Source organism: Elephas maximus, chromosome 15, assembly GCF_024166365.1.
Source record: "Elephas maximus indicus isolate mEleMax1 chromosome 15, mEleMax1 primary haplotype, whole genome shotgun sequence".
Taxonomy (NCBI): Eukaryota; Metazoa; Chordata; class Mammalia; order Proboscidea; family Elephantidae; genus Elephas; species Elephas maximus.
The window spans coordinates 18,968,441-18,988,512 of NC_064833.1; the positions used below are offsets into that span (position 1 = coordinate 18,968,441).

Genomic DNA, 20,072 nt, shown 5'->3' on the forward strand with positions numbered 1-20,072 from the left:
TCCAAGTTAGACACTCGGGACTTCACCTTTATCTCCATCCTGTTCATTGGAGATCTTCTTCAGATCAATGAAATGGGTGGCCAGCGTCACATCGTTCATGCTGCCTTCGTCCCACACCTGGATTTTCACCCTCCGACACAGGGGAGGGAACATTTCCTTGAAGATCACCTGTTCATGCCACACAGGGTCAGCACAGTTCTTCTGCACTGTGGTTCGCCCCTAGACACAAAGTCAGGAGGATGTGAGCCGTGCAAGGAAGCTGTGGAAAAATAGCCCTTGACTGACTAAAGAAAACTCTCCACCCAGTTGGAAATGTCAAGTCAGCTGCCAAAATAATGAAACTGCTTTCACTTGACACCCATGAAAATCAGTTATACCCAATAAACATTACTATGAGATAGACTGACGCAATGGCTGCCATCATGGGCTCAAACACAGCAAGGATTGTGAGGAAGGTGCAGGACCAGGCACCATTTTGTTCTGTTATACTTCAGGTTGCTATGAGTCGGAGGTGACTCAAAGGTGCCTAACAACAACAACGACTTCATGCTGGACATGCTGCCAGGTGTGTGGGACAAAGACGAGTAAGACACGTACCTGCACTCAGGATTCTCATCAGGGTAAGGGATTGGGGGGAAACAAACACCTTTGTTTTGAACAGGAGCCATTCCACGCATCTCCAGGAATGCAGAGAATATCCTTAGACCCTTAGTTTGTGTTTTATGAAAAGTATGACCTCATATGAGTCACCTCCCCAATCTGGACCCCAGTTTCCCCATCATAAAATAAATGTGATGTCCCATATGACCTCCAAGGCCCTTCCAAGTCAAAAATACCACAATGTTCACCTCTGCCAAAGGGAGGAGGCCAGGTAGACACATATTCTAAGGGCAGAGACGACACGAATATCAGCTGAAGCTTCAAAGTCTGTCCAGCAAGGGTTAAGCTCTTGCTGTGTACCCAAGCCCTGATACTCCCACCGGCTCTTGAGCAGGAAGTTGCAAAGAGAAGAGGTTTCTAGGTTAATATAGAACAATGACCACTGGGTAGGTTGTGGAGCAGCTTGGGAGGGATTGGGCTCTACAGGGCCCGAGGACTGGATAGTGGCTCAGAGAAGTAGCCAGAAGTGAGGGAGGAGGCCTGTCTGCCTGGGTCCCTAAACAATGACCCACCCCCAACCCCTCTCCATTGTCTCCAATAAAGAGTGGGTAACCCTCCCCAACTTGCCTTCTCACCCGACTCATTGCTTTTCTATGAATTTTTATGATTTTTCTTTCAAGGCACTTGCTTTTTTTTTTTTTAATTATAACTTAATTTTATTTGAATAATAATGTCCTAGGTAAAGGGTAGGACTCTGGCATGGGTCTGCCAGTATCAGTGACAAAGGTAAAAAGTGATTCCTTACCACCTGCCCAGAGAAGGAGACCTCCACGAAGGGATCCACGAGGTCCTTACTGTCACCCACAAATGCTTTGGTGACATTCGCCATGATGCTGGAGTTCATCTTTGGCAACCCTTCTGCTTTGTAGAGTCTCACGTAGAACCTGGCCCAGGGTCTCTCTGATGGAAACCCTTGGGGAATCAAAAGATTCCTTCAAGGGGAACAAAAATAAAAAAGCTCTCACTTTGAAAGAATAGACAACAACAACAAAAAAAATTGGAGGCTGAAAGGAGGATTCTGATGTATGAGAAAAATCTGAATAGATTAGGACTCTTCACTGAAAGAGCCTTTCTTCTTAGTGTAAATGACTGTGAATGGGGATGAAGAGAGTGAATACAAACTTATTCAAGTCTTGGCATTCGAGAATAGACCCTGTCTACCACTCTGTAGCTTTAAGACTTCCCATTTCACAAACCAGAGGTTGAAATTAAAACTCCTTCCAAGAGAAATCAGCAAGGCTCCAGAACAGCTAATGTATAATGGGCTATTGTAGGAAGATGGACTGTTCCTATTCTAGAAGCTGGCCTTCCAATGGATAATCATGCCTTTGACAAGTTGTGTCTTGGTGCTCTGATAGAGCAGAACCCCAGGTGGGCGAGCCATGAACTTGGCAGTTCTTACATAACCATAAGGAAAGGGGTCAAGGGAGGGGAAAGAGATACTGGAGTTGGGGCACATCGTTTCTCTTGTACGGCCCCGGATGGGCCTGTCTCACTTTTCTATTTGCTCCTCGGCATCAAAGGTTTTGGGGTTGGTCTTCAAGACATCGCCTTTCCCAGTCACGCTGATGTCACACTTCAGGTACCCCTTGGTGCCGGTCCTGATGTCTCCAGGGTCCGTGAGCAGCGCCCACTTGTCACAGAACTGATGACCTGTGAAAATGCCCTGACAGCTCGGATATCCCACCCAGATGGACTATGTAACTCCACCCATTTCTCTCCCAGCCCAAGGCCCCCATTTGCTCTTTTCCTTCTGTTTTTCCAGGCAGTTGCTCTTCCCACTTATTTCCACGTCTCAGTGCCTGCCTCCCTCTCTCCCTTTCCTTTTGCTCCTGCCCTGTTCTCTTTCTTTTTCCCCAACCTACCTGATGTGTTTGGGAAGCCTTCAACTGAGTGGAAATCATTCTATGCGGGAGTCTAGCTCTGACTGGATACCAGTGGCCATTGAGTCAACTCCAATTTATGGCGACCCCAGGTGTGTCAGAATAGAACTGTGTTCCATAGGGTTTTCAATGGCTGATTTTTCAGAAGTAGGTTTGCAGGCTTTTCTTCGGAGGCACTTCTGGGTGGACTCGAACCACCAACCTTTCAATTAGTAGCTGAGCATGTTAACTCAGGGATGGGAGAATATAAATGGAGTGTGGAAGTTATATATTATTTGCCCATGGACCATAAATGTCTCTCATGAATATTTTTTTCTTGGCCTAAACTGTGCTTCAAAATTTCAAAGTTTCTTAGTAAATCTAGACTTCTAGTTTACCTAAAAGAAAAAAAAAAAGGAAAAATCTGGCAACGCTGGGTTCACTTGTCCACTGCCCATTTTCTATGTGTCCTGAGACTTCCTGTTCCCTACAGGCTCCACCACTCCTCAATGTATTACACCCAGCCCGCTGTGCTCAGTCACAATCACTGCCTGGTCCCCATGGTCATGTGTATTGAGAATCACTGTTGAAGAGAAGGGGCTCTGTTATTTATTAGCTCTTGACTTTGGACAAATTCTCTCCTGAGTTTCAGTTTCCTATAAATCGGGGATAATAGTAATTATTATAGCAAACACTTACATGGTGCACCATAGTCTTTATTGTGTGCTAGGCTGTGTAAGCACTTTATTAACTTAATCCTCTGACAACCCTGTAAAGTAGATGTGATATTATTCCCGTTTTCACAGGTGAAGAAACCAAGATGCAGAGAAGTTAAGTCATTTGCCCAAAGTCACACAGTTAAGAAATTACACAGTGGAGTTTGAACCCAGGCAATTTGACTCCAGAGTCTGTATTCTTAACTGTTATACTTTATTGCCTATTCTGCCCTTGATGTCTCACAATGCTAAATGAGAAAGAATTTGTGAGAAAAACAAACTGCTCAGAATTATGGACTTATGAAATAATTTTATCATTACTTTGTAAACTTCTGAAGGCAAGAGCCATGTCTTACTCAGCTTTGTATAACTTGTACTCAATGATATTGAATAAATGATCAAATGGATGAATGAATGAATGAGAGATCTCCAGACGCAGTAAACCGAAGAAGAGTTAGGAGGTACAAACCAAACAAACCTACTGCTGTCAAGTCGATTCCGACTCATAGCGACCCTATAGGGCAGAGTAGAACTGCCCCGTAGAGTTTCCAAGGAGCACCTGGAGGATTTGAACTGCTGGCCTTTTGGCTAGCAGCTGTAGTACTTTACCACTACGCCACCAGGGTTAGGAGATAGAGATCAGAAAATGATGCTTTCTTACCAGGTTGGTTGTACACAGTCCCCAGGTCTACTTTGAAGGAGCCAATCAGAATGCTTCCTATCAGCTTGTGATGAAAGACCTGAGAAGGGGTGGAGCAATGAGTCCCAGCAGCTCTACATTTGTCTTTGAGGATAAGTCTGCGAAATGGGCTTGTGGTACCGCAAAAAGTGTTCTAGACTTTGACCCTTATCTGGCCTTCACTCTCTTCTGCAGCATAATGAAGTTTGATCATCAAACCTCAGGATTGTAAAAATTCTCCAGGAAGATCTTACCTATACCTCTTCTACCTAGTAGGTTTTCAGTTAACCCAGTATTGAAGGACATCTAATAACTCTCACCGCCTGAAAATTTTCTTCCACCAAATTAACCCTAGTGCAGCTCATCCTTCAACATCCACCTCTGCCTGTGGAAACTCTACCCATCCTTCAATGCCTAGAACAAATGTCACCTCCTCCAAGCAGCCCTCCCTGACTTCCATAGCTGGAAAGGATCCCTTTCTCTTGATCCCCTACAGCACTTTGCTCACAACTTTCTTAGGAAACTCATCACACATAGCCTGGGAAGGTCTGGATATGTACAATATCCAGAAGACGAAAGGTGGTCATCTTCAATATTCTGTCTGATCCGAAGTCAGCAGAATGCCGGGCTCAGTTACAGCCGGACATTTTAATGGTAATGCAATCAAGATGAGAAGGGCTTAAAGGCAGTCAGCAGAGCTGGTGCCAGGTCTGGAAGCCATATTATACGAGAAACTGCTAAAGAACCAGGAGTAGTTTAACCTTTAACCCAGACAAGAGAAAACTGGGGCCTGTGGAGAAAAGGAAATGGTAACTTGAGTGTTTTCAAATCTGGGAAATGCTGTCATCTAGAAGAAGGTATAGGTTCCCCTGTGTCATTCCCAAGTTACAGGAAGACAGATTTCATATCAATATAAGGACAATTTTTATAACAATTAAAACTTCCCCAAAATGGAATGAGCTTTTCTGTAGGTACTGAGCTCCCCATCACTGGAGCTAATCAAGTAGTGTCCCAAGAATCCCTTGTCACGGAAGTGGTGGAAGAGAATTCTTACACCAGTGAGCAGTTAGACTAGGTGGTCTTTGAGCATACTTCTAACTATAAAATTCTGTGAGTTTTTGGAATCAAGGGCAGTTTCCTACTCTCTTCTACCCACCACATGGCCTTGTTTATAATGAATGCTCAATAAACATTCAGTGAATTAATAAATGATTGAATGGTAGATGAATGGAAGGCTTTTGTGGCTTCTAAACAGCTCCTTTGGACAGAGACAATATGAAACAATAAATTCAATTGGCTTCAAGAAAAAAAAACAACCCTTCCCATGTCCCTTTCCATCGTCTCTCCCTTGCCCAAACTTTCCAAGGGTGTTAGAGAGCCAAGGGGAAGTCAAAACAGCCTGGCTTGAGTAAAGGAGCCATTTACGGCCTCTGAAATACACATGCTCACTCTAAAACCCCTCATGCTTGCAGCTGCTAACGTGGCTTCTCAGAGCCTGAGCAAGAACAGAAACTTGTCTCAAGCTCTGCTCTCCGGTCAAGGGCATCTGGCTCCCTGTGGGCAAATCAGGATAGAAAAGCCCCAAATGAATCTTTAAATAACATAGAGGTCTCCTCAAATCATCCACCCAGAGGTCAAGTGCCAGGCAACCCCAGTGTGGTCAAGCACTGGACCATAGGGATTCTGGGGATGTCTCGCAACTGTGAGCTGGGGGTCCTGCATGCCTCAGGCCACGGCCAGGTGTAGATGGTCTTTGGCACCACCAGGGCGTGCTACAGCCTGGCTGTAATGTCTGCTTAGGGCACTCTCCCTGTTCTTCTCCCACAATGAATTTATTCTGGGCATGCTGACTTGGAGTTCACAAGCCAGCAGAAAAATAGTATTGAATGCCTCCCTCTCAGAGGAGTTTCCCTTTCAAACCATTGGTCTCGGCTCCTAAGTATCATTTAGGGACCAGGGTAGTATCTTCTCCTGACTTAGAGGAACAGATATAGGAAATACCAGTTTTGATCCCCTGCCTACAGAGAGTCGTGATGCTTGTCTAGGATACAATATGAAAATCTGGTTGTTTACTGTTCACAGGAAATCTAGATAGTCCCTTAGGAGCCTATTATAAAGCCAGTCTCACAAACAGGTGGTTGCCTGAGTGATATAACTTAACAGAGTCCTGGTCAGCACCCAGGTTCCAAAATATCTTCTGTGCCACTTGTCATTGTGTCTGAAATTCAAACACTAAGCATGTTTGGCTCCTGATGACTTTTCATTCTTCAAGAGCCCCTAGGAAGGGCAATACCCTAAGTCCACTATTACCCAAGCCTTACTGCAGGACTTTGCTGACAGCCAGCTGTGCTTAAAGGGCACATATAAAGGAGACTGAGTGGGAGATAAAGACAGAGAAGGGAGACTCCAAAGCCAGTTTTTTCTAATTTTGATTGTTGATGTTAGGTGCCGTGGAATTGGTTCCAACTCATGGCAGCCCTATACACAACAGAAGGAAACACAGCCTGGTCCTGCGCCATCCTTACAATCGTTGTTATGCTTGAGCTCATTGTTGTGTAGCCACTGTGTCAATCCACCTTGCTGAGGGTCTTCCTCTTTTCTGCTGACCCTGTACTTTGCCAAGCATTATGTCCTTCTCCAGGAACTCATCCCTCCTGACAACATGTCCAAAGTATGTAAGACTCAGTCTCGCCATTCTCACTTCTATGGAGCATTCTGGTTGCACTTCTTCCAAGACAGATTTGTTCATTCTTTGGCAGTCCAAGGTATATTCAATATTCTTTACCAACACCACAATTCAAAGGCGTCAACTCTTCTTCAGTTTTCCTTTTTCATTGTCCAGCTTTCACATGCATATGATGCAATTGAAAATACCATGGCTTGGCTCAGACGCACCTTAGTCTTCAAGGTGACATCTTCGCTCTTTAACACTTTCAAGAGGTCCTTTGCAGCAGATTTGCCCAACGCAATGCATCTTTTGATTCCTTGACTGCTGCTTCCATGGCTGTTGATTGTGGATCCAAATAAAATGAAATCCTTGACTACTTCAATCTTTTCTCCGTTTATCATGATGTTGCTTATTGGTCCAGTTGTGAAGATTTTTTTTTTTCTTTATGTTGAGGTGTAATCCATACCGAAGGCTGTGGTCTTTGATTTTCATTAGTAAGTGCTTCAAGTCCTCTTCACTTTCAGCAAGCAAGGTAATGTCATCTGCATAATGCAGGTTGTTAATGAGTCTTCCTCCAATCCTGATGCCCCGTTCTTCTTCATATAGTCCAGCTTCTCGAAATATTTGCTCAGCATACAGATTGAATAGGTATGGTGAAAGGATACAACCCTGATGCACACCTTTCCTGACTTTAAACCAATGAGTATCCCCTTGTTCTGTCCAAACAACTGTCTCTTGGTCTATGTAAAGGTTCCTCATGAGCACGATTAAATGTTCTGGAATTTCCATTCTTTGCAATGTTATCCATAATTTGTTACGATCCACAGAGTTGAATGCCTTTGCATAGTCAATCAATATAACACAGGTAAACATCCTTCTGGTATTCTCTGCTTTCAGCCAGGATCCATCTGACATCAGCAATGATACCCCTGGTTCCACGTCCTCTTCTGAAACCAGCCTGAATTTCTGGCAGTTTCCTGTCGATATATTGAGGCAGCCGTTTTTGAATGATCTTCAGCAAAATTTTCCTTGCGTGTGGTATTAATGATATTGTTCTATAATTTCCACATTTGCTTGCAATTCAGATTAGAGTTGATGTTTCTGTTGAAACGTTTTCTAATTCTCTACGTGTCTTACATTGGCACATAAAGTAGGAATTCTGTTCTTTCAGAGCTATTTGGAAAAGATCACTTACCCTTTGGCCACACCCTCACCCCTGCCGCTCTCAAACATACACATTCTGGGACTCCTCTCCATGAAAGAAGTCATGATTTAGCAGACTGGTGAGATAGATGCCATCTGATAGATACCTTTACTGAGTGGTGTTAAGTTGGTGGTGATCCCATTCAACTTGCCCTTATCTCTCATTTGGGCTACTATGGCTTCAACATGGGCATTTCTGTCCTCCATGAGGTAAGCACGCCTGGATAAGGCACCTGGCTAGACCAGGAAGCTCTCTCTGTCTCCACTATCCAGATTTGATCTGTGGGAGGTAGCATTTCCCTGGTAGGGTTAGGAAAGGGTCTACCAGCAGACCCAACTGCCTGTGGGTGGGTCCTAAGGTCTACATTCAGAGATAACTATTAAGAAGCCCAGTGGTCACTGTTTGCTCCAAATCAGTCTCTGACCCAGGATTACCATTGATGAAACTGAGATATTTAGTTCCGTTTAGATTCTTGTTTCTATTTCTCCGTTTGTTACCAACTGTGAGGGAAAGGCGTGTGATTAATTACCAATAGTGTGGATACCACCCCAAGAGAGAAACATTAACATTTACTTGATAAATGAAGGAAACGAACTCAAAATGGTAACCCATTAAGATGTCATTTGAAGCTATGGTTCACATCCACACATTAGGAAGCTACACAATTCAACTCATAATGGCTTTACAGCAGATTACAAGAAACATAGATTTTTCTTAAAATGACTTGTCTTTCCAAACTCCTCTATGCTGGTTACTTCAAGATCTGTCCTATTGGTTTCAGACTTACCTACCCACACTCATCCTCCTGAATCTATTCATCCCTAAGCATGCTGAGGGTCCTAGAGCATTCCCAATGCCTAGACTCCCTCCCACCTCCCCCTACCCACCAACAATGGTATACTTACAGAGATTTTGATGATCTTGTCAAAAAGATGCACTTGGGGCCCAACGAAGTCGAAGACAAAGTACTGTAAAACATAGAGTTCATTCTAACCATCAACTCCAGGCTTACCTCTAAGCCCCATATTCCTGGAGTGAGTTTAGATCTGCATCATTCTTACCTACTGCTGCCTGGTATTCAATGGCATGAATACACCATCAGTTGATTGACTATCCCTGGTGAAGGTGAATTAGATTGTTTTCAATTTCTAACGTAAGAAAAAAAAAAAAATGACACCATCCACATCCTTGGACAGGATATGTGTAAGTATTCTTCTGAGAAATGGAGTTGTTGGATCATGGGTTATGTGCATGTGAATTTTTAACAGATAGTATGAAATTTCCTTCCAAAGGAGCTAATCCGTTTTACACTCCTACTAGCAGCATATAAAAATAGCCAACTCACCATACGTTTGCCAACCCTTGATATTGTCACTTCTTTTAATTTTTTTGTCTATAATTAAGGGGGAAAATGGTGCTCAGTGTGGTTTTAATTCAGCGAGAACTTGATAAAGACCTAAATGTCTCAGAATTTTTCCACTTCAAACATCCCTGTGAAAATGCCAAGATCGAATAGGTAGAGAATGAAAAGAACTTACGGACACAGGAGATTTCTAAGATTAAGAAAGTCATTGAATTTTAGAATTCGAGAAATTACCTAGATAAAAATAGGCCCCCATATTTTACAGATGAGAAGACCAAAGAATTTAAAAGACGTGCTGAGGGTTATGAAACAGATAATGCTAGGCCTGGGACCAAACCCTCATTCTCCTGAAGTTATCACACAATGGGTTCAAATATTAGATAGTACACCACCTGATCTGTAAGTCTAGTGCCTCCCAAACATGAGGCTGTATGATTCTAAGATGCAGAAAACTAGAGTGGTGTTTTGTCATAGGTTGTGTGTTTTAGGGACTGTCTTAGTCATCTAGTGCTGCTCTAACAGAAATACCACAAGTGGGTGATTTTAACAAACAGGAATTTATTTTCTCATAGTTTAGGAGGCTAGAACTCTGAACTCAGGGCGCTGGCTCTAGGAAAAGGCTTTCCCTTTCTGTTGGCTCAGAGGAAGGTCCTTGTCTCTTTGAGCATCTGCTCCTGGGACATCTTCATGTGGCTTGGCATCTCTCTTCCCCCATCTCTCCTTCTCTCCCTGGCTAGTTGAATCTCTTTTATATCTCAAAAGAGATTGACTACACCCTAATCCTGCCTCCTTAACATAATAAACATAACCTACACCACACTGACATAGCCTAATCCTACCTCATTAACATAACAAACACAACCCATTCACAAATAGGATTATAACCACAGACAGAGGTTAGGATTTACAGCACATATTTGGGGGGGTCACAATTCAGTCCATAACAGGGACTGATGGAAGTGGAGTGAGGGGAAGGCAGGACTTGGAAGCTGTTGTTTACTGGCTTGTTTCTTTTGTTTTTGAACAGCCAGGTAGAGGGATGACATGACATTAGAGATGGGCATAATGGCAGTAGGAAAGGGAGAAGTGACAGCCTGCTTTCAAAGGGCAAAACAGAAAAACCAAAATGTGGAAACAGAAAGATATCATCATACACTATAATAGGAGGTCTCCAAAATGGGGGTGAGTAGACATCAAGGAAAGGGTACATCATGTTCAGTGTCCTCTGTTTAAGAAAACAGAAAATACGTATAACATTTCTGGAAATTTTTCCTTCTGTTTGTTCAAACTTTTTAAAGTTTTGGTGTTCAAAGAGTCTTTTATTCTTTTATGGAAAATTCACTTACATGAAGTTCTTAATTCCCCGATAAGGCTAAATATGTGAGATGCTATGGGATCCTTTGAACTGATAAATTGGTCCCAATATTTTGTGTTTATGGCCTTCATTTGAGGTTCGAGGAGCCCTGGTGCACAGTGGTTAAGAGCTCAGCTGCTCACGAAAAGATTGGCAGTTGGAATCCACCAGCCAGTAAGTCCTTGGAAACCCTGTGGGGCAGTTCTGCTCTGTCCTCTAAGGTCACTATGAGTCAGAATCGGCTCGATGGTAGTGGGTTTGGTTTTGAGTTTTTATTGAGATGTGTGTGTTTTAAATCCATCTGTCTCCCACAGGCTCCCTAGACTTCTGGGCTACACACATTTATCTAGCTGGGAAATATTCTCCAGACCCTCATAACTGATGCCTTCAACATCTGATGGACTTTGAGTTTGAAAATTAGAGAGAAAAGCTGTAATAAAGGTTTTCAGTTCAATTGCTATCTTTTTTTTTTTTTTACTTGGTTTCCTACTCATTTCACTTGGGCCCAATTTTACCTCATTTATATCTAGGTCTTGTATGCATAAAATAACCACTAATTATAATAATTAACAAATCTGTAGGGTTTTGCCATTTTAAAGTATTTTTTGTGCGTTATCTCATTTGGTCCTTCTCGATGCCAAAAGACGTTTTGAGGGGAAAGTAGGGAGTGAAATGGGCAGGGAAAACTCCTGCCATTTTGTTGTCGTTGGTAATTGCTGTATGGTCGATCCTGACTCATGGAGACCCGCCACTTTCACTCACAGTAAACGGCTCAGAGGCAGGAAGGGCAAAGAGGGAAAGAGGTAAGAGCTCAAACGGGATTTGGGTACTATCTGTTGGTGTCATTATCCACGCTCTCCCTGCCTTCTTTTTCAATTACCGCTCTCATTAGGAAAATAATTAAGAGTTTTCTGCCTTTTTTTTTTTTTTTTTTGATAATTCATAGTGTTGAAGTGCCTATGGGGAATGCAAATCTTAACCTCTTTATGGGGCGTTTTGTGATACTTATCAGTCTTTCAAATGCATATATCCTTTGCCCTAGTTATATCGTATAAATATTATTACATATAGTAGCAAAAGACTGAAAAACTTTTATATCCATCCATGGGAGACTGACTGGTTTAGTAAATTAGGGTACATCAATACAGTGGAAAGCTCTCCAGCCGTGAAGAAAAAAATGAGATTGAACCGTATGTCCTAATAGGGGTTGATCTCCGGGATACATCGCTTTGTGAAAAGGGCCAAGTCCAGAATGATGTATATAAAATGTTACCGTCTGGGTACAGTATTTGCTTGTATCCTTGGACATGCTTGGAATACTTCTGGAAGGACATACACACACCTGGTGAGCTGGGTGCCTCCGGGGAGGAGGACAAGGGGATTAGAGATCAGAGATAGGAGGGAGACATAGTTTTCTTTATATATCCTTTTATACTCTTTGCATCTCTCACCAAGGTTTTATTTTTTTTAACTGTGAAATATTTTGATTTAAAAAAAACAGAATTTAGTGTGCTTGATATTTGGAAGCTTCGTGTCTCTCTTTGATGGTTTTTCTGACAGCTTCTACACAGTTTATTACCAACACAACTGTTCTACTTTCAAACCCAGTCTACTTATTTTGAAATTAATGATTAATTTTCCAGTGCCTCTTCCACAAAGAAGAATATGTATCCTCTCACTAACCAATATTCAATCCAGTCCCTTTTTTTAAGATAAGATCCACAGTGAATGAATTTGGTCTTATAAGAAACCAGAAAATGGATCTATTGAAACAAAGCAATGAATATAAACTCTGGAGAATTCCTTGCCTTGCCTTTCCATTATCTTTTTGATAAACTCCATGGGCTGTGTTTATAAGGAGATTCAGACAGTTGGCTGTAGGCTTGGAATAGTGGCTGGGAAACACTGAGGAGGGGTACGACTTTTCTATTTGGCCGAGGAATACTGCAGAAGGGCAGTGAGTAGAATGTTGGTGATCTCCATGACTTACTTCATTATAAAATGGGCTGTTGGTTCCTTCCTTCACTGTGCTTTGCTTCTTCTCATCCCCGATCTCAATGATCACAATTGGGTCAATGTTCTCACCCACCAGTTGGCGGGCCTCAGTGATGGTGATGGCAATCTGTAACACAAATCAGTGTCTTTGCTGTCCCGGAAGTCACTGCTCATTCAGTCAAAAATTGGGGGAGGCAGGGGTAGGAAGGGTTAGCCACTTACTTGATAATTTTGGGATTTGACCTCCCCATCATGGATCTTAGTCACCAGTTTTGATCTATTAAAAGAAAGTTCAGTGTATTTATTTCATCAAGTAAGAATATACTTTAGGTCCATACGGTGTCGTGTGCCATCAGATTGATTCCAACTCGTAGCAACCCCATGTGACAGAGTGAAACTGCCCCGAAGGGTTTTCTTGACTCCAATCTTTACAGAAGCAGATCACCAGGTCTTTCTTCTGCAGATCTGCTAGGTGGGTTCAAACCACCAATCTATCGGTTAGCACCTGAGCACTTAACCATTGCACCACCAGGGCCCCTTTAAGTCCATACACCATGATAATATTTTCCTGAATATTCCGAAGTGCTCTCATATATATCATGTCACATATTGTTTCTACATCTCCAGGGAGACAAATGTAAATGGATGAATGATGTAACCTCTCTATGCCTCAGTTTCCCCACCCCTAAAAATGGTGCTAATAATACACCTACCACATTAAGTGATTGCTAAGATTAAATAACATCATGCACATAGAGGTTTAACTCAGTGCCTGGCAAGAATAAATGTTAGCTCTTATTAAAAACCAAACCCAGTGCTGTTGAGTCGATGCTGACTCATAGCGACCCTATAGGATAGAATAGAACTGCCCGTAGAGTTTCCAAGGAGGATTCAGACTGCCGACCCTTTGGTTAGCAGCCATAGCACTTAACCACTACGCCACCAGGGTTTCCTAGCTCTTATTATACGTATGAATATAAGTGTTGTTTATTTTTTATTTTATAGATGGAGAAACAAAGATGGGTCAGCAAGTCAATGGCAGAGCTGTGTCTAAATAGGGATGTCCCAATCTCCTGTCTGATCCTCTCCACAGGACCACTGTATCGTTTCAATTCTGAGTTTCATGATTTCTTTTGAAAGAATTGGTAAAGGAGAAAATTGGCAGAAACAACCTAAGATGCCATCTCAATGTGATTTCACATTTCAGGGGATTTCATTTACCTGGACTGTCACAGGTAATTGAAAACAGATGTGCAAAACCTGGGCATTTTGAGACTGGATAATAATATAAAGAGATGAAGAATCCCTGTTGTCGCAGAAGCAGCAATGGGTGGAAATGAATTGAGCTCGAGTTCTTACTGGATTTTGTTCTCTTGGTTTCTAGCCATCTCGCATTTGACTTTATTCCATTTTTGCTGATTATAATTAAGTCCAGTAGAGAATAAACTAGTAAAAATCTCAAGGCTTTGGGGTCAGACTGATCTGAGTTAGAGTATTTGTTTTCCTAAGTTGTACGACTTTGGGAAAGTTATTTAGCCTTAGTTTCCTCTTCTGAAATGTAAATGATAATTCCTACTTCATAGGGTTACTCTGAAGATTAAAGGAGGTAATGCACATAGGAAAAGGTAGGTTATCATTGAATATACTCATCAATAAAATAGCAAATTCATATTGGTTATTTACTATTGAGAGCTCTGTGCTAGGCTTGGCTAGGGGGAAAAAAAGAGATAAATGGCCTTGACCCTTGCGAACTAACTATCTGGAGGAAAGAGAACAAAATATGAAAGTGTAAAGGATGCAATAGAAAAAATGTCATAGTAGTTCAAAGGAGAGAGAAACTCCTGAGGGTCAGAGTGAGTAATCAACAAAGACTTCACCATGGAGGTTGGCTTTGAGCTGAGGATTGATGGGCGGCTAGAATCTCAGTTGATAGAGAATGGACCAACCAAAGAGACAGAAAAGGCTACTATTCCTGACTTTTCTTCTTCTTGCCTTCCTCCACCTGAGGCTGTTATCCTGGTGAAATAAGTGGCAAGTGATGCGTTGAAGAATATTAAATCCCCACTTTGGGGCTGGGGGTCGGGGTTAGTTATCATGGTGCAGCGCAAAGGAAGGAGGTATGGTGGTGAGCATGTGCATTCAAGGCTCATGTCTTCTCTGAATGTTGACCACCGAGCTATCATCTTCTTTAATTTCCAAATATTTCCCAATCCCCTCTGCCAACCTGTCATAGCCCAGAAACAACTCAGGATCTGCCGCACAAGGAAGCATTAATTTGCGTTATTAATAGTAACAACCCTGGGTGGAGAAAAGAAGGGACGGGCGTGAGGGATTATCGTGAGTAAGAAATTGCATAAATATGGTAGCACTGATAGCACCAATTATTGGCCTCTCTGGCCCCACTCTGATGTGAACTGGCCTTGTGACTTGGGTTGGCCAGTAGAATGCAGCAAAACGACTTTCGCCAGTTCCGAGCCTAGACCTCAAGAGGCCTTTTGTACTTCTATACTCTCTCTTAGAATCCTGCCATTGCCATCATTGGAAGAAGCTCAGACTAGTCTGCTGGAGGATCTCAGATCATGAGAAGGGGATTCCAGTGGTCTCAGCTGAAGCAGTTCTAGACTACGACCAGTAGACCCTCAAAACAAAATGAGCAAAGCTGCCAATCTGACCCATAGCTGACCATAGACACACAAATGATGAATGTGCGATTAGCTGGGACCAGTAAAACTATCCAACTGACCCACAGGCTCATGAGCAATATCACATATTCTTTCTACATCTTATATTACGCCACCCATTTAGGGGAAGCTTTGTTACACATCAATAGCTAACTGATACAACAAACTGCATGCAGAATGCCAGTTTGTTTTCACCTCTTGTTGGGTAGTATAGAAACCATCTTTTCCTTTGAGACAAACACAAAGTTAGGAGAGCTACCACCTTGATAGAACTTTTTAAAGAGCAGCAGGTTAAGTGGCAGCTCCTTAATCTGTCTCTTGCTGCTACAGTTTATGAAAGATTTAAGACCAGAAGCGGTAGAGCCAGGACCCTGGCCTGCTGAAGACTGACCAGTACCAAGAGTTCAGCACTGTTATAGAAAAAATTGAGCTGACACAGAACTCTCTTCCTGCCACAGAACTTCGGCTCCTTGAAGACAATGACTAGGTCTTATTCTCCTCTTTTCTCCCCGAGGCTGCAGGGGCACTTGGCACAGAGGAGGTGTTCAGCAAACGTTGGTTGACTGCATGCATCCAGCACTGTACCTTCTCTTCAGAGGCGCTGAGGGGGCAGGAGTGGTAGAAGCATTATTACTGATCAAATCTTCTCTCCGTCCTTCCTGATGGGAAGGCCCCTCCTGGGGAGCATCGGCTTCACCTTGATGATCTAGAGAAGCAAACAAAGAAAGAAAACCCTGTTAAATAGGAAAATGGGGCAATCTAAGCCCTCACTCTGTGCCCAGTACTGTGTTAGACACCGTAAGGGGTACAAGAGAGTATAAGATAGCATGAAAAGTAACATCTTATTGAGAGAAATGCCAGATATATACCTTAATTTTTCTAAAACCTAATGCATCTTCTATCTATTTGCAAAAAAGAGGTGGGGCAGATTTATGTGCATGGTGTTGCGGAAAGGAAATTGGATTACGAGTTTACAGACATGCTTTCTAGTCATGACCCTGGCACTTCCTAGAAATGGAACATTAGACAAGTAAGTTGTTCTCCCTGAACCTCCCAGGTGATGCCATCGCCGCTGGACTGAGGACCAGTTTTGAGCAGCAAGGGTTTCGAAAGCTGTAACAGATAGCATTCTTGAGACCCCCTTCCCATAACCAGGGGTTCTGATTTAATTGATTTTGGATATTGCCTGGATGTGAAGATTTTTAAAGTCTCCGGGGGATATTAACGTGCAGCAAAACTTGAGAACCATTCCTTGGTCTCTACTGGGAAGGACAGCAGGTGGAGAAGGATGGAGAATAGATAGGGGGTGGGGGCAAACAGAAGAGTTCTGCAGAGGGCAGTCTGCTTCACAAGGCTGGGGACACCAATGTCTGCCATCATGTACCCAGAACCTAGCACAGAGTTCAACACCTAGCAGATGTCCCATTAATATTTGTCAAATAATGAATGATCATGGGAGGTATCTGATAACTATTTGTAGGGTAGCTATTTAATGCAGGGATGGATTACCCAGTGAGCAAGTGTTTCACATGCGAAATTATTCACTACCAATGAGTAAGTAAGCACAAGTAAGCCTATGCTTACTTTGCTTACTGGGTAATCCATCCCTGTCAGGGATTGTAAATTTGAAAATAGGCTTTACTTCTGTAGGAAGGTGCTGTGGGGTTGGGAGAGAGACAGATGCAGCCATACCTAGAAGGAGAATCTTTGATGTGGTGAAAAAATGTGAAATTGTTCACCATAGATGATCTGGTAAGCAAAGTAGACACCTTGCTTACCTTGCCTACTGAATAATCTGCCCCTGAGTCAAGGCATGGGTTGAAAGTAATTGGACTTTTAAGACATTAAGACACAATCACTATTCCGCAAAGTACAGAGGTAAAAGAGACAGAGACTTTGGCAATCTCCTAACGATTCACCCAGAAAAGCCCTAACTTCCCAGGTCAAGCGAAGAAGGAAAGACCAAAGTCTTATCGACTTTGTTTTGTTAGTCTCCTGCAGGGCCACCGGGCCAGCAGGATAGATGCTATTTACTTTCCAGGAGGGCCCTGATTCCTCCCTGCCCTGTTTGCTTTGTGGGCTGAAGACTAATTAGAATGAACACAGGAGCCAGCTTTGTTACAAGCTCTCTGAAAGTGCCTGTGGTTGACTGCCCTCCATCTCCACCAGCTTGTTCCTTCCTCCCCTGCAGTCAGTAATGGCTCCTTACTGGAGGTTGCCTTTGGGGTAGGGAAGTCCAGGCTCTGGTGTAAGACCAACCTGGGCTCAGGAGCCAGCTTCTTCACATATTAGCTGTGTGACTTTGGGCAAGTCACTCGCCCTCTCTGAACCTCTGTTGTAAAGTGGGGGCATTTCAGAGTTGTGAATAATGTATGTCATGTAGAATGCAGCAGGATCTTATTAAATATGTCATAAATATTATTATTTTTTATAGTATCCTTGAGGGAAGGGAATGTGTCTTAATCAACTCTGTATCTCCAGGACCTACTACAGTGTTATAATTTCAAGGACACCAGGAAAGACCCCCAAAGCCTTTTCCACCCACCCACTGAAGCCTTCAATTTGATTCAGTAGGCAACTACTTCCATTTAGCTTTAAGCCTTGTCCTCACTTAAAATGTAATGCTTCTTCCCTTTCCCATTCAAGGGTAACTCTTTATCATTATTAGTTATTAACACTTTAGCATGAATGTGTTTCCATACTTTTCTACTGTAATAGGTTTTTCCTGAGGGCAATGGATTGGAGTAAGGTGGGGCACAGGACCACAGGACACCTCCAGTGGCGGGCGGTAAAGAAGGTCCCCCTGCTGAGGAGGTAAGAGGGACAAAGAGGAACCAGATCCACTTCACCATTTTGGTTAAGGTGAACAGTTCCGACAGGCAGGCCCGAACAGGCTCTTGTCAGGGCCAACCACTGAAGTCTCCAGAGGATCACCCGGAAACGGTTGATCCTATTCGATTCAATACACATGAACTGTCTATGCTGAGGAGTGCATGGGGGTGTGACAATGGTTAGTGTGCTTGGTCTCTAACCAAAAAGTTGGCTGTTCAAGTCCACCCAGAGGCACCTCAGAAGAAAGGCCTGGTGAATTGCTTTGAAAAATCAGCCACTGAAAACCCTATGGAATACAGTTCTACTCTGACACACATGGGGTTTCCATGAGTTAGAGTCAACTCACAGGCAGCTGGTCACTGGTCTATGCCAGGCCTGGGCTCCACCAGCACAGTTCACACACCACAGGGGGCCTTGACCAGAAAGTCACCCTGGGTCTACATCCCCACTCCACTGTCTCCTCCCAGCTCAGGGCTGGCTTCATGGGGGTGAGGTCTGCACAACAGCACAGGACTCGCTCAGAAGGACCCCGCGCTTGGCTTAGTGTTCTGCTGCCGCCATCTTGAAATTCTCACTACCATCTTAACAAACTGCTCTGCTTTTTCATTGGACCCTGCAATTTATATAGCTGGTCCTTTCCACACTTTATTTAATCTCTCCTCCTCTGTATCCTCATTCATGAAACTGAGATAATGATGCCTACCTGCTAAGACTGAGGAGGGGCCTGGATGAGACCACACATGTAAAGCCTCCAGCAGAGGCCCCTCCCATAGTAGCTGCTCTCCCCACTCTTCAAAGTGTCTCCACATTCAACATGTCATGTAATCTTCGCCACAGTTGTGTGAGGTCCACCCAGCAGCCCATGTCATGCCCATTTGACAGAGGGAGAAACTAAGACTCGGAGAAACTGAGTGACTTACCTGGGCTACAGAGCAAATTAGAGCAGAAACTGGAGCTTGAACCCTGTCACTGCCTCCTCATTGGGGCCCTTCCACTGTTTCACCCACCCCTATCCCTGTTGACCCAATGACCTGGGTCACTGGGCCCACACCTGTAATTGGTCCAGGGTCAGGACTCAGCAGGCAGCACGTTTCCTGCCTCGCTCTGTGATGTGTAGAGTGGAGAGGGGATTTCAGGCTCAGCCAAGGAGGGGTCCCCTCTATACAGTCATCAGGTCCAAGGCAGCAGTCAGCCCCCTGAGAAAGCCTCACCTTTTGCAGCCTTATTAGCTAGGGTTAACCCCTTCTCTGCTTTATTCTTCTTCTTCTTCAGCTTTAGCCCAAACATCCCCTTTCTGAAAAGAAGAAGAAAAACTAAATGACACAGCAGTAGTAACTTTGGGTCATTCAGTCATGTTATCAGTTGCTGTCGAGTTGATTCCAACTCATGGCAACCCCATATGCTTCAGAGTAGAACTGCGCTCCATAGGCAGAAAGTAAACACAGACACACGGGGTTCTCCTGGAAGTGAACCAGCCTCCTCAACTGCCCAGGACAGGCATCAAAAGACAAGTGCCAGGAGGGCTCAACGAGCACTCCAGAGAATTCTACTTTTGCAGAAACCAGGAAAACCTAACTTGAGCAAAACTGTGAGGCCTACCTGGAACCGCACTTAAATGAGGCAGAGTGCAAATATTAGCAACAATACCTAGCGTTTCTCCTCACTCACCCTGTGCCAGGCATGGTGCTAGGCACTCAAAGGAATGACATCATTTGATCATCACAACAATCGTATAATCCCCAACTTACAGGTGAGAAACCAAGGCCCAGAGAAGATAGGTAATATTTCTGCAGTCGCACAGCTCCTAAGCAGCAGAGTTATCACCAGAACTCAGATCTGTCTGGTTTCAGAGCCCAGGCTCTAACCATGGGCAGTCCTGAGCCTCCCAGTTCCCCTGAGCAGAGGGAATGCCCCCACCAGAGCTGGGCAAGAAGCTCTGGGACTTAATGACATCACATCACAAGCATACAGCTGAGCTGACACATGGTATGTACCCAAACTGTAAACTACTATTACTGTTATTCATCATATTCATAGCGACCCTATAGAACAGAGATG

At 43.5% G+C, this 20,072-nt stretch overlaps 1 protein-coding gene and 1 long non-coding RNA gene across 2 annotated transcripts in view; one reads left to right on the forward strand and one right to left on the reverse strand.

The window, feature by feature from the left end:
* Positions 1–20,072, reverse strand: part of FER1L6 (fer-1 like family member 6) — a 155,169-nt gene that overhangs the window by 101,048 nt on the left and 34,049 nt on the right. Inside the window, exons 2-10 of the mRNA XM_049854179.1 lie at positions 19,226–19,308; positions 15,768–15,888; positions 12,724–12,778; positions 12,497–12,628; positions 8,695–8,757; positions 3,900–3,978; positions 2,157–2,313; positions 1,406–1,592; positions 27–219 (exon numbers count right to left, since the gene is read on the reverse strand). Coding sequence (XP_049710136.1) covers positions 27–219; positions 1,406–1,592; positions 2,157–2,313; positions 3,900–3,978; positions 8,695–8,757; positions 12,497–12,628; positions 12,724–12,778; positions 15,768–15,888; positions 19,226–19,308 — 1,070 coding nt within the window. The remainder of the gene's footprint in view (positions 1–26; positions 220–1,405; positions 1,593–2,156; positions 2,314–3,899; positions 3,979–8,694; positions 8,758–12,496; positions 12,629–12,723; positions 12,779–15,767; positions 15,889–19,225; positions 19,309–20,072) is intronic.
* The window catches only part of LOC126058853 (uncharacterized), a 62,019-nt gene that overhangs the window by 16,783 nt on the left and 25,164 nt on the right, over positions 1–20,072 (forward strand). The window lies entirely within an intron of this gene.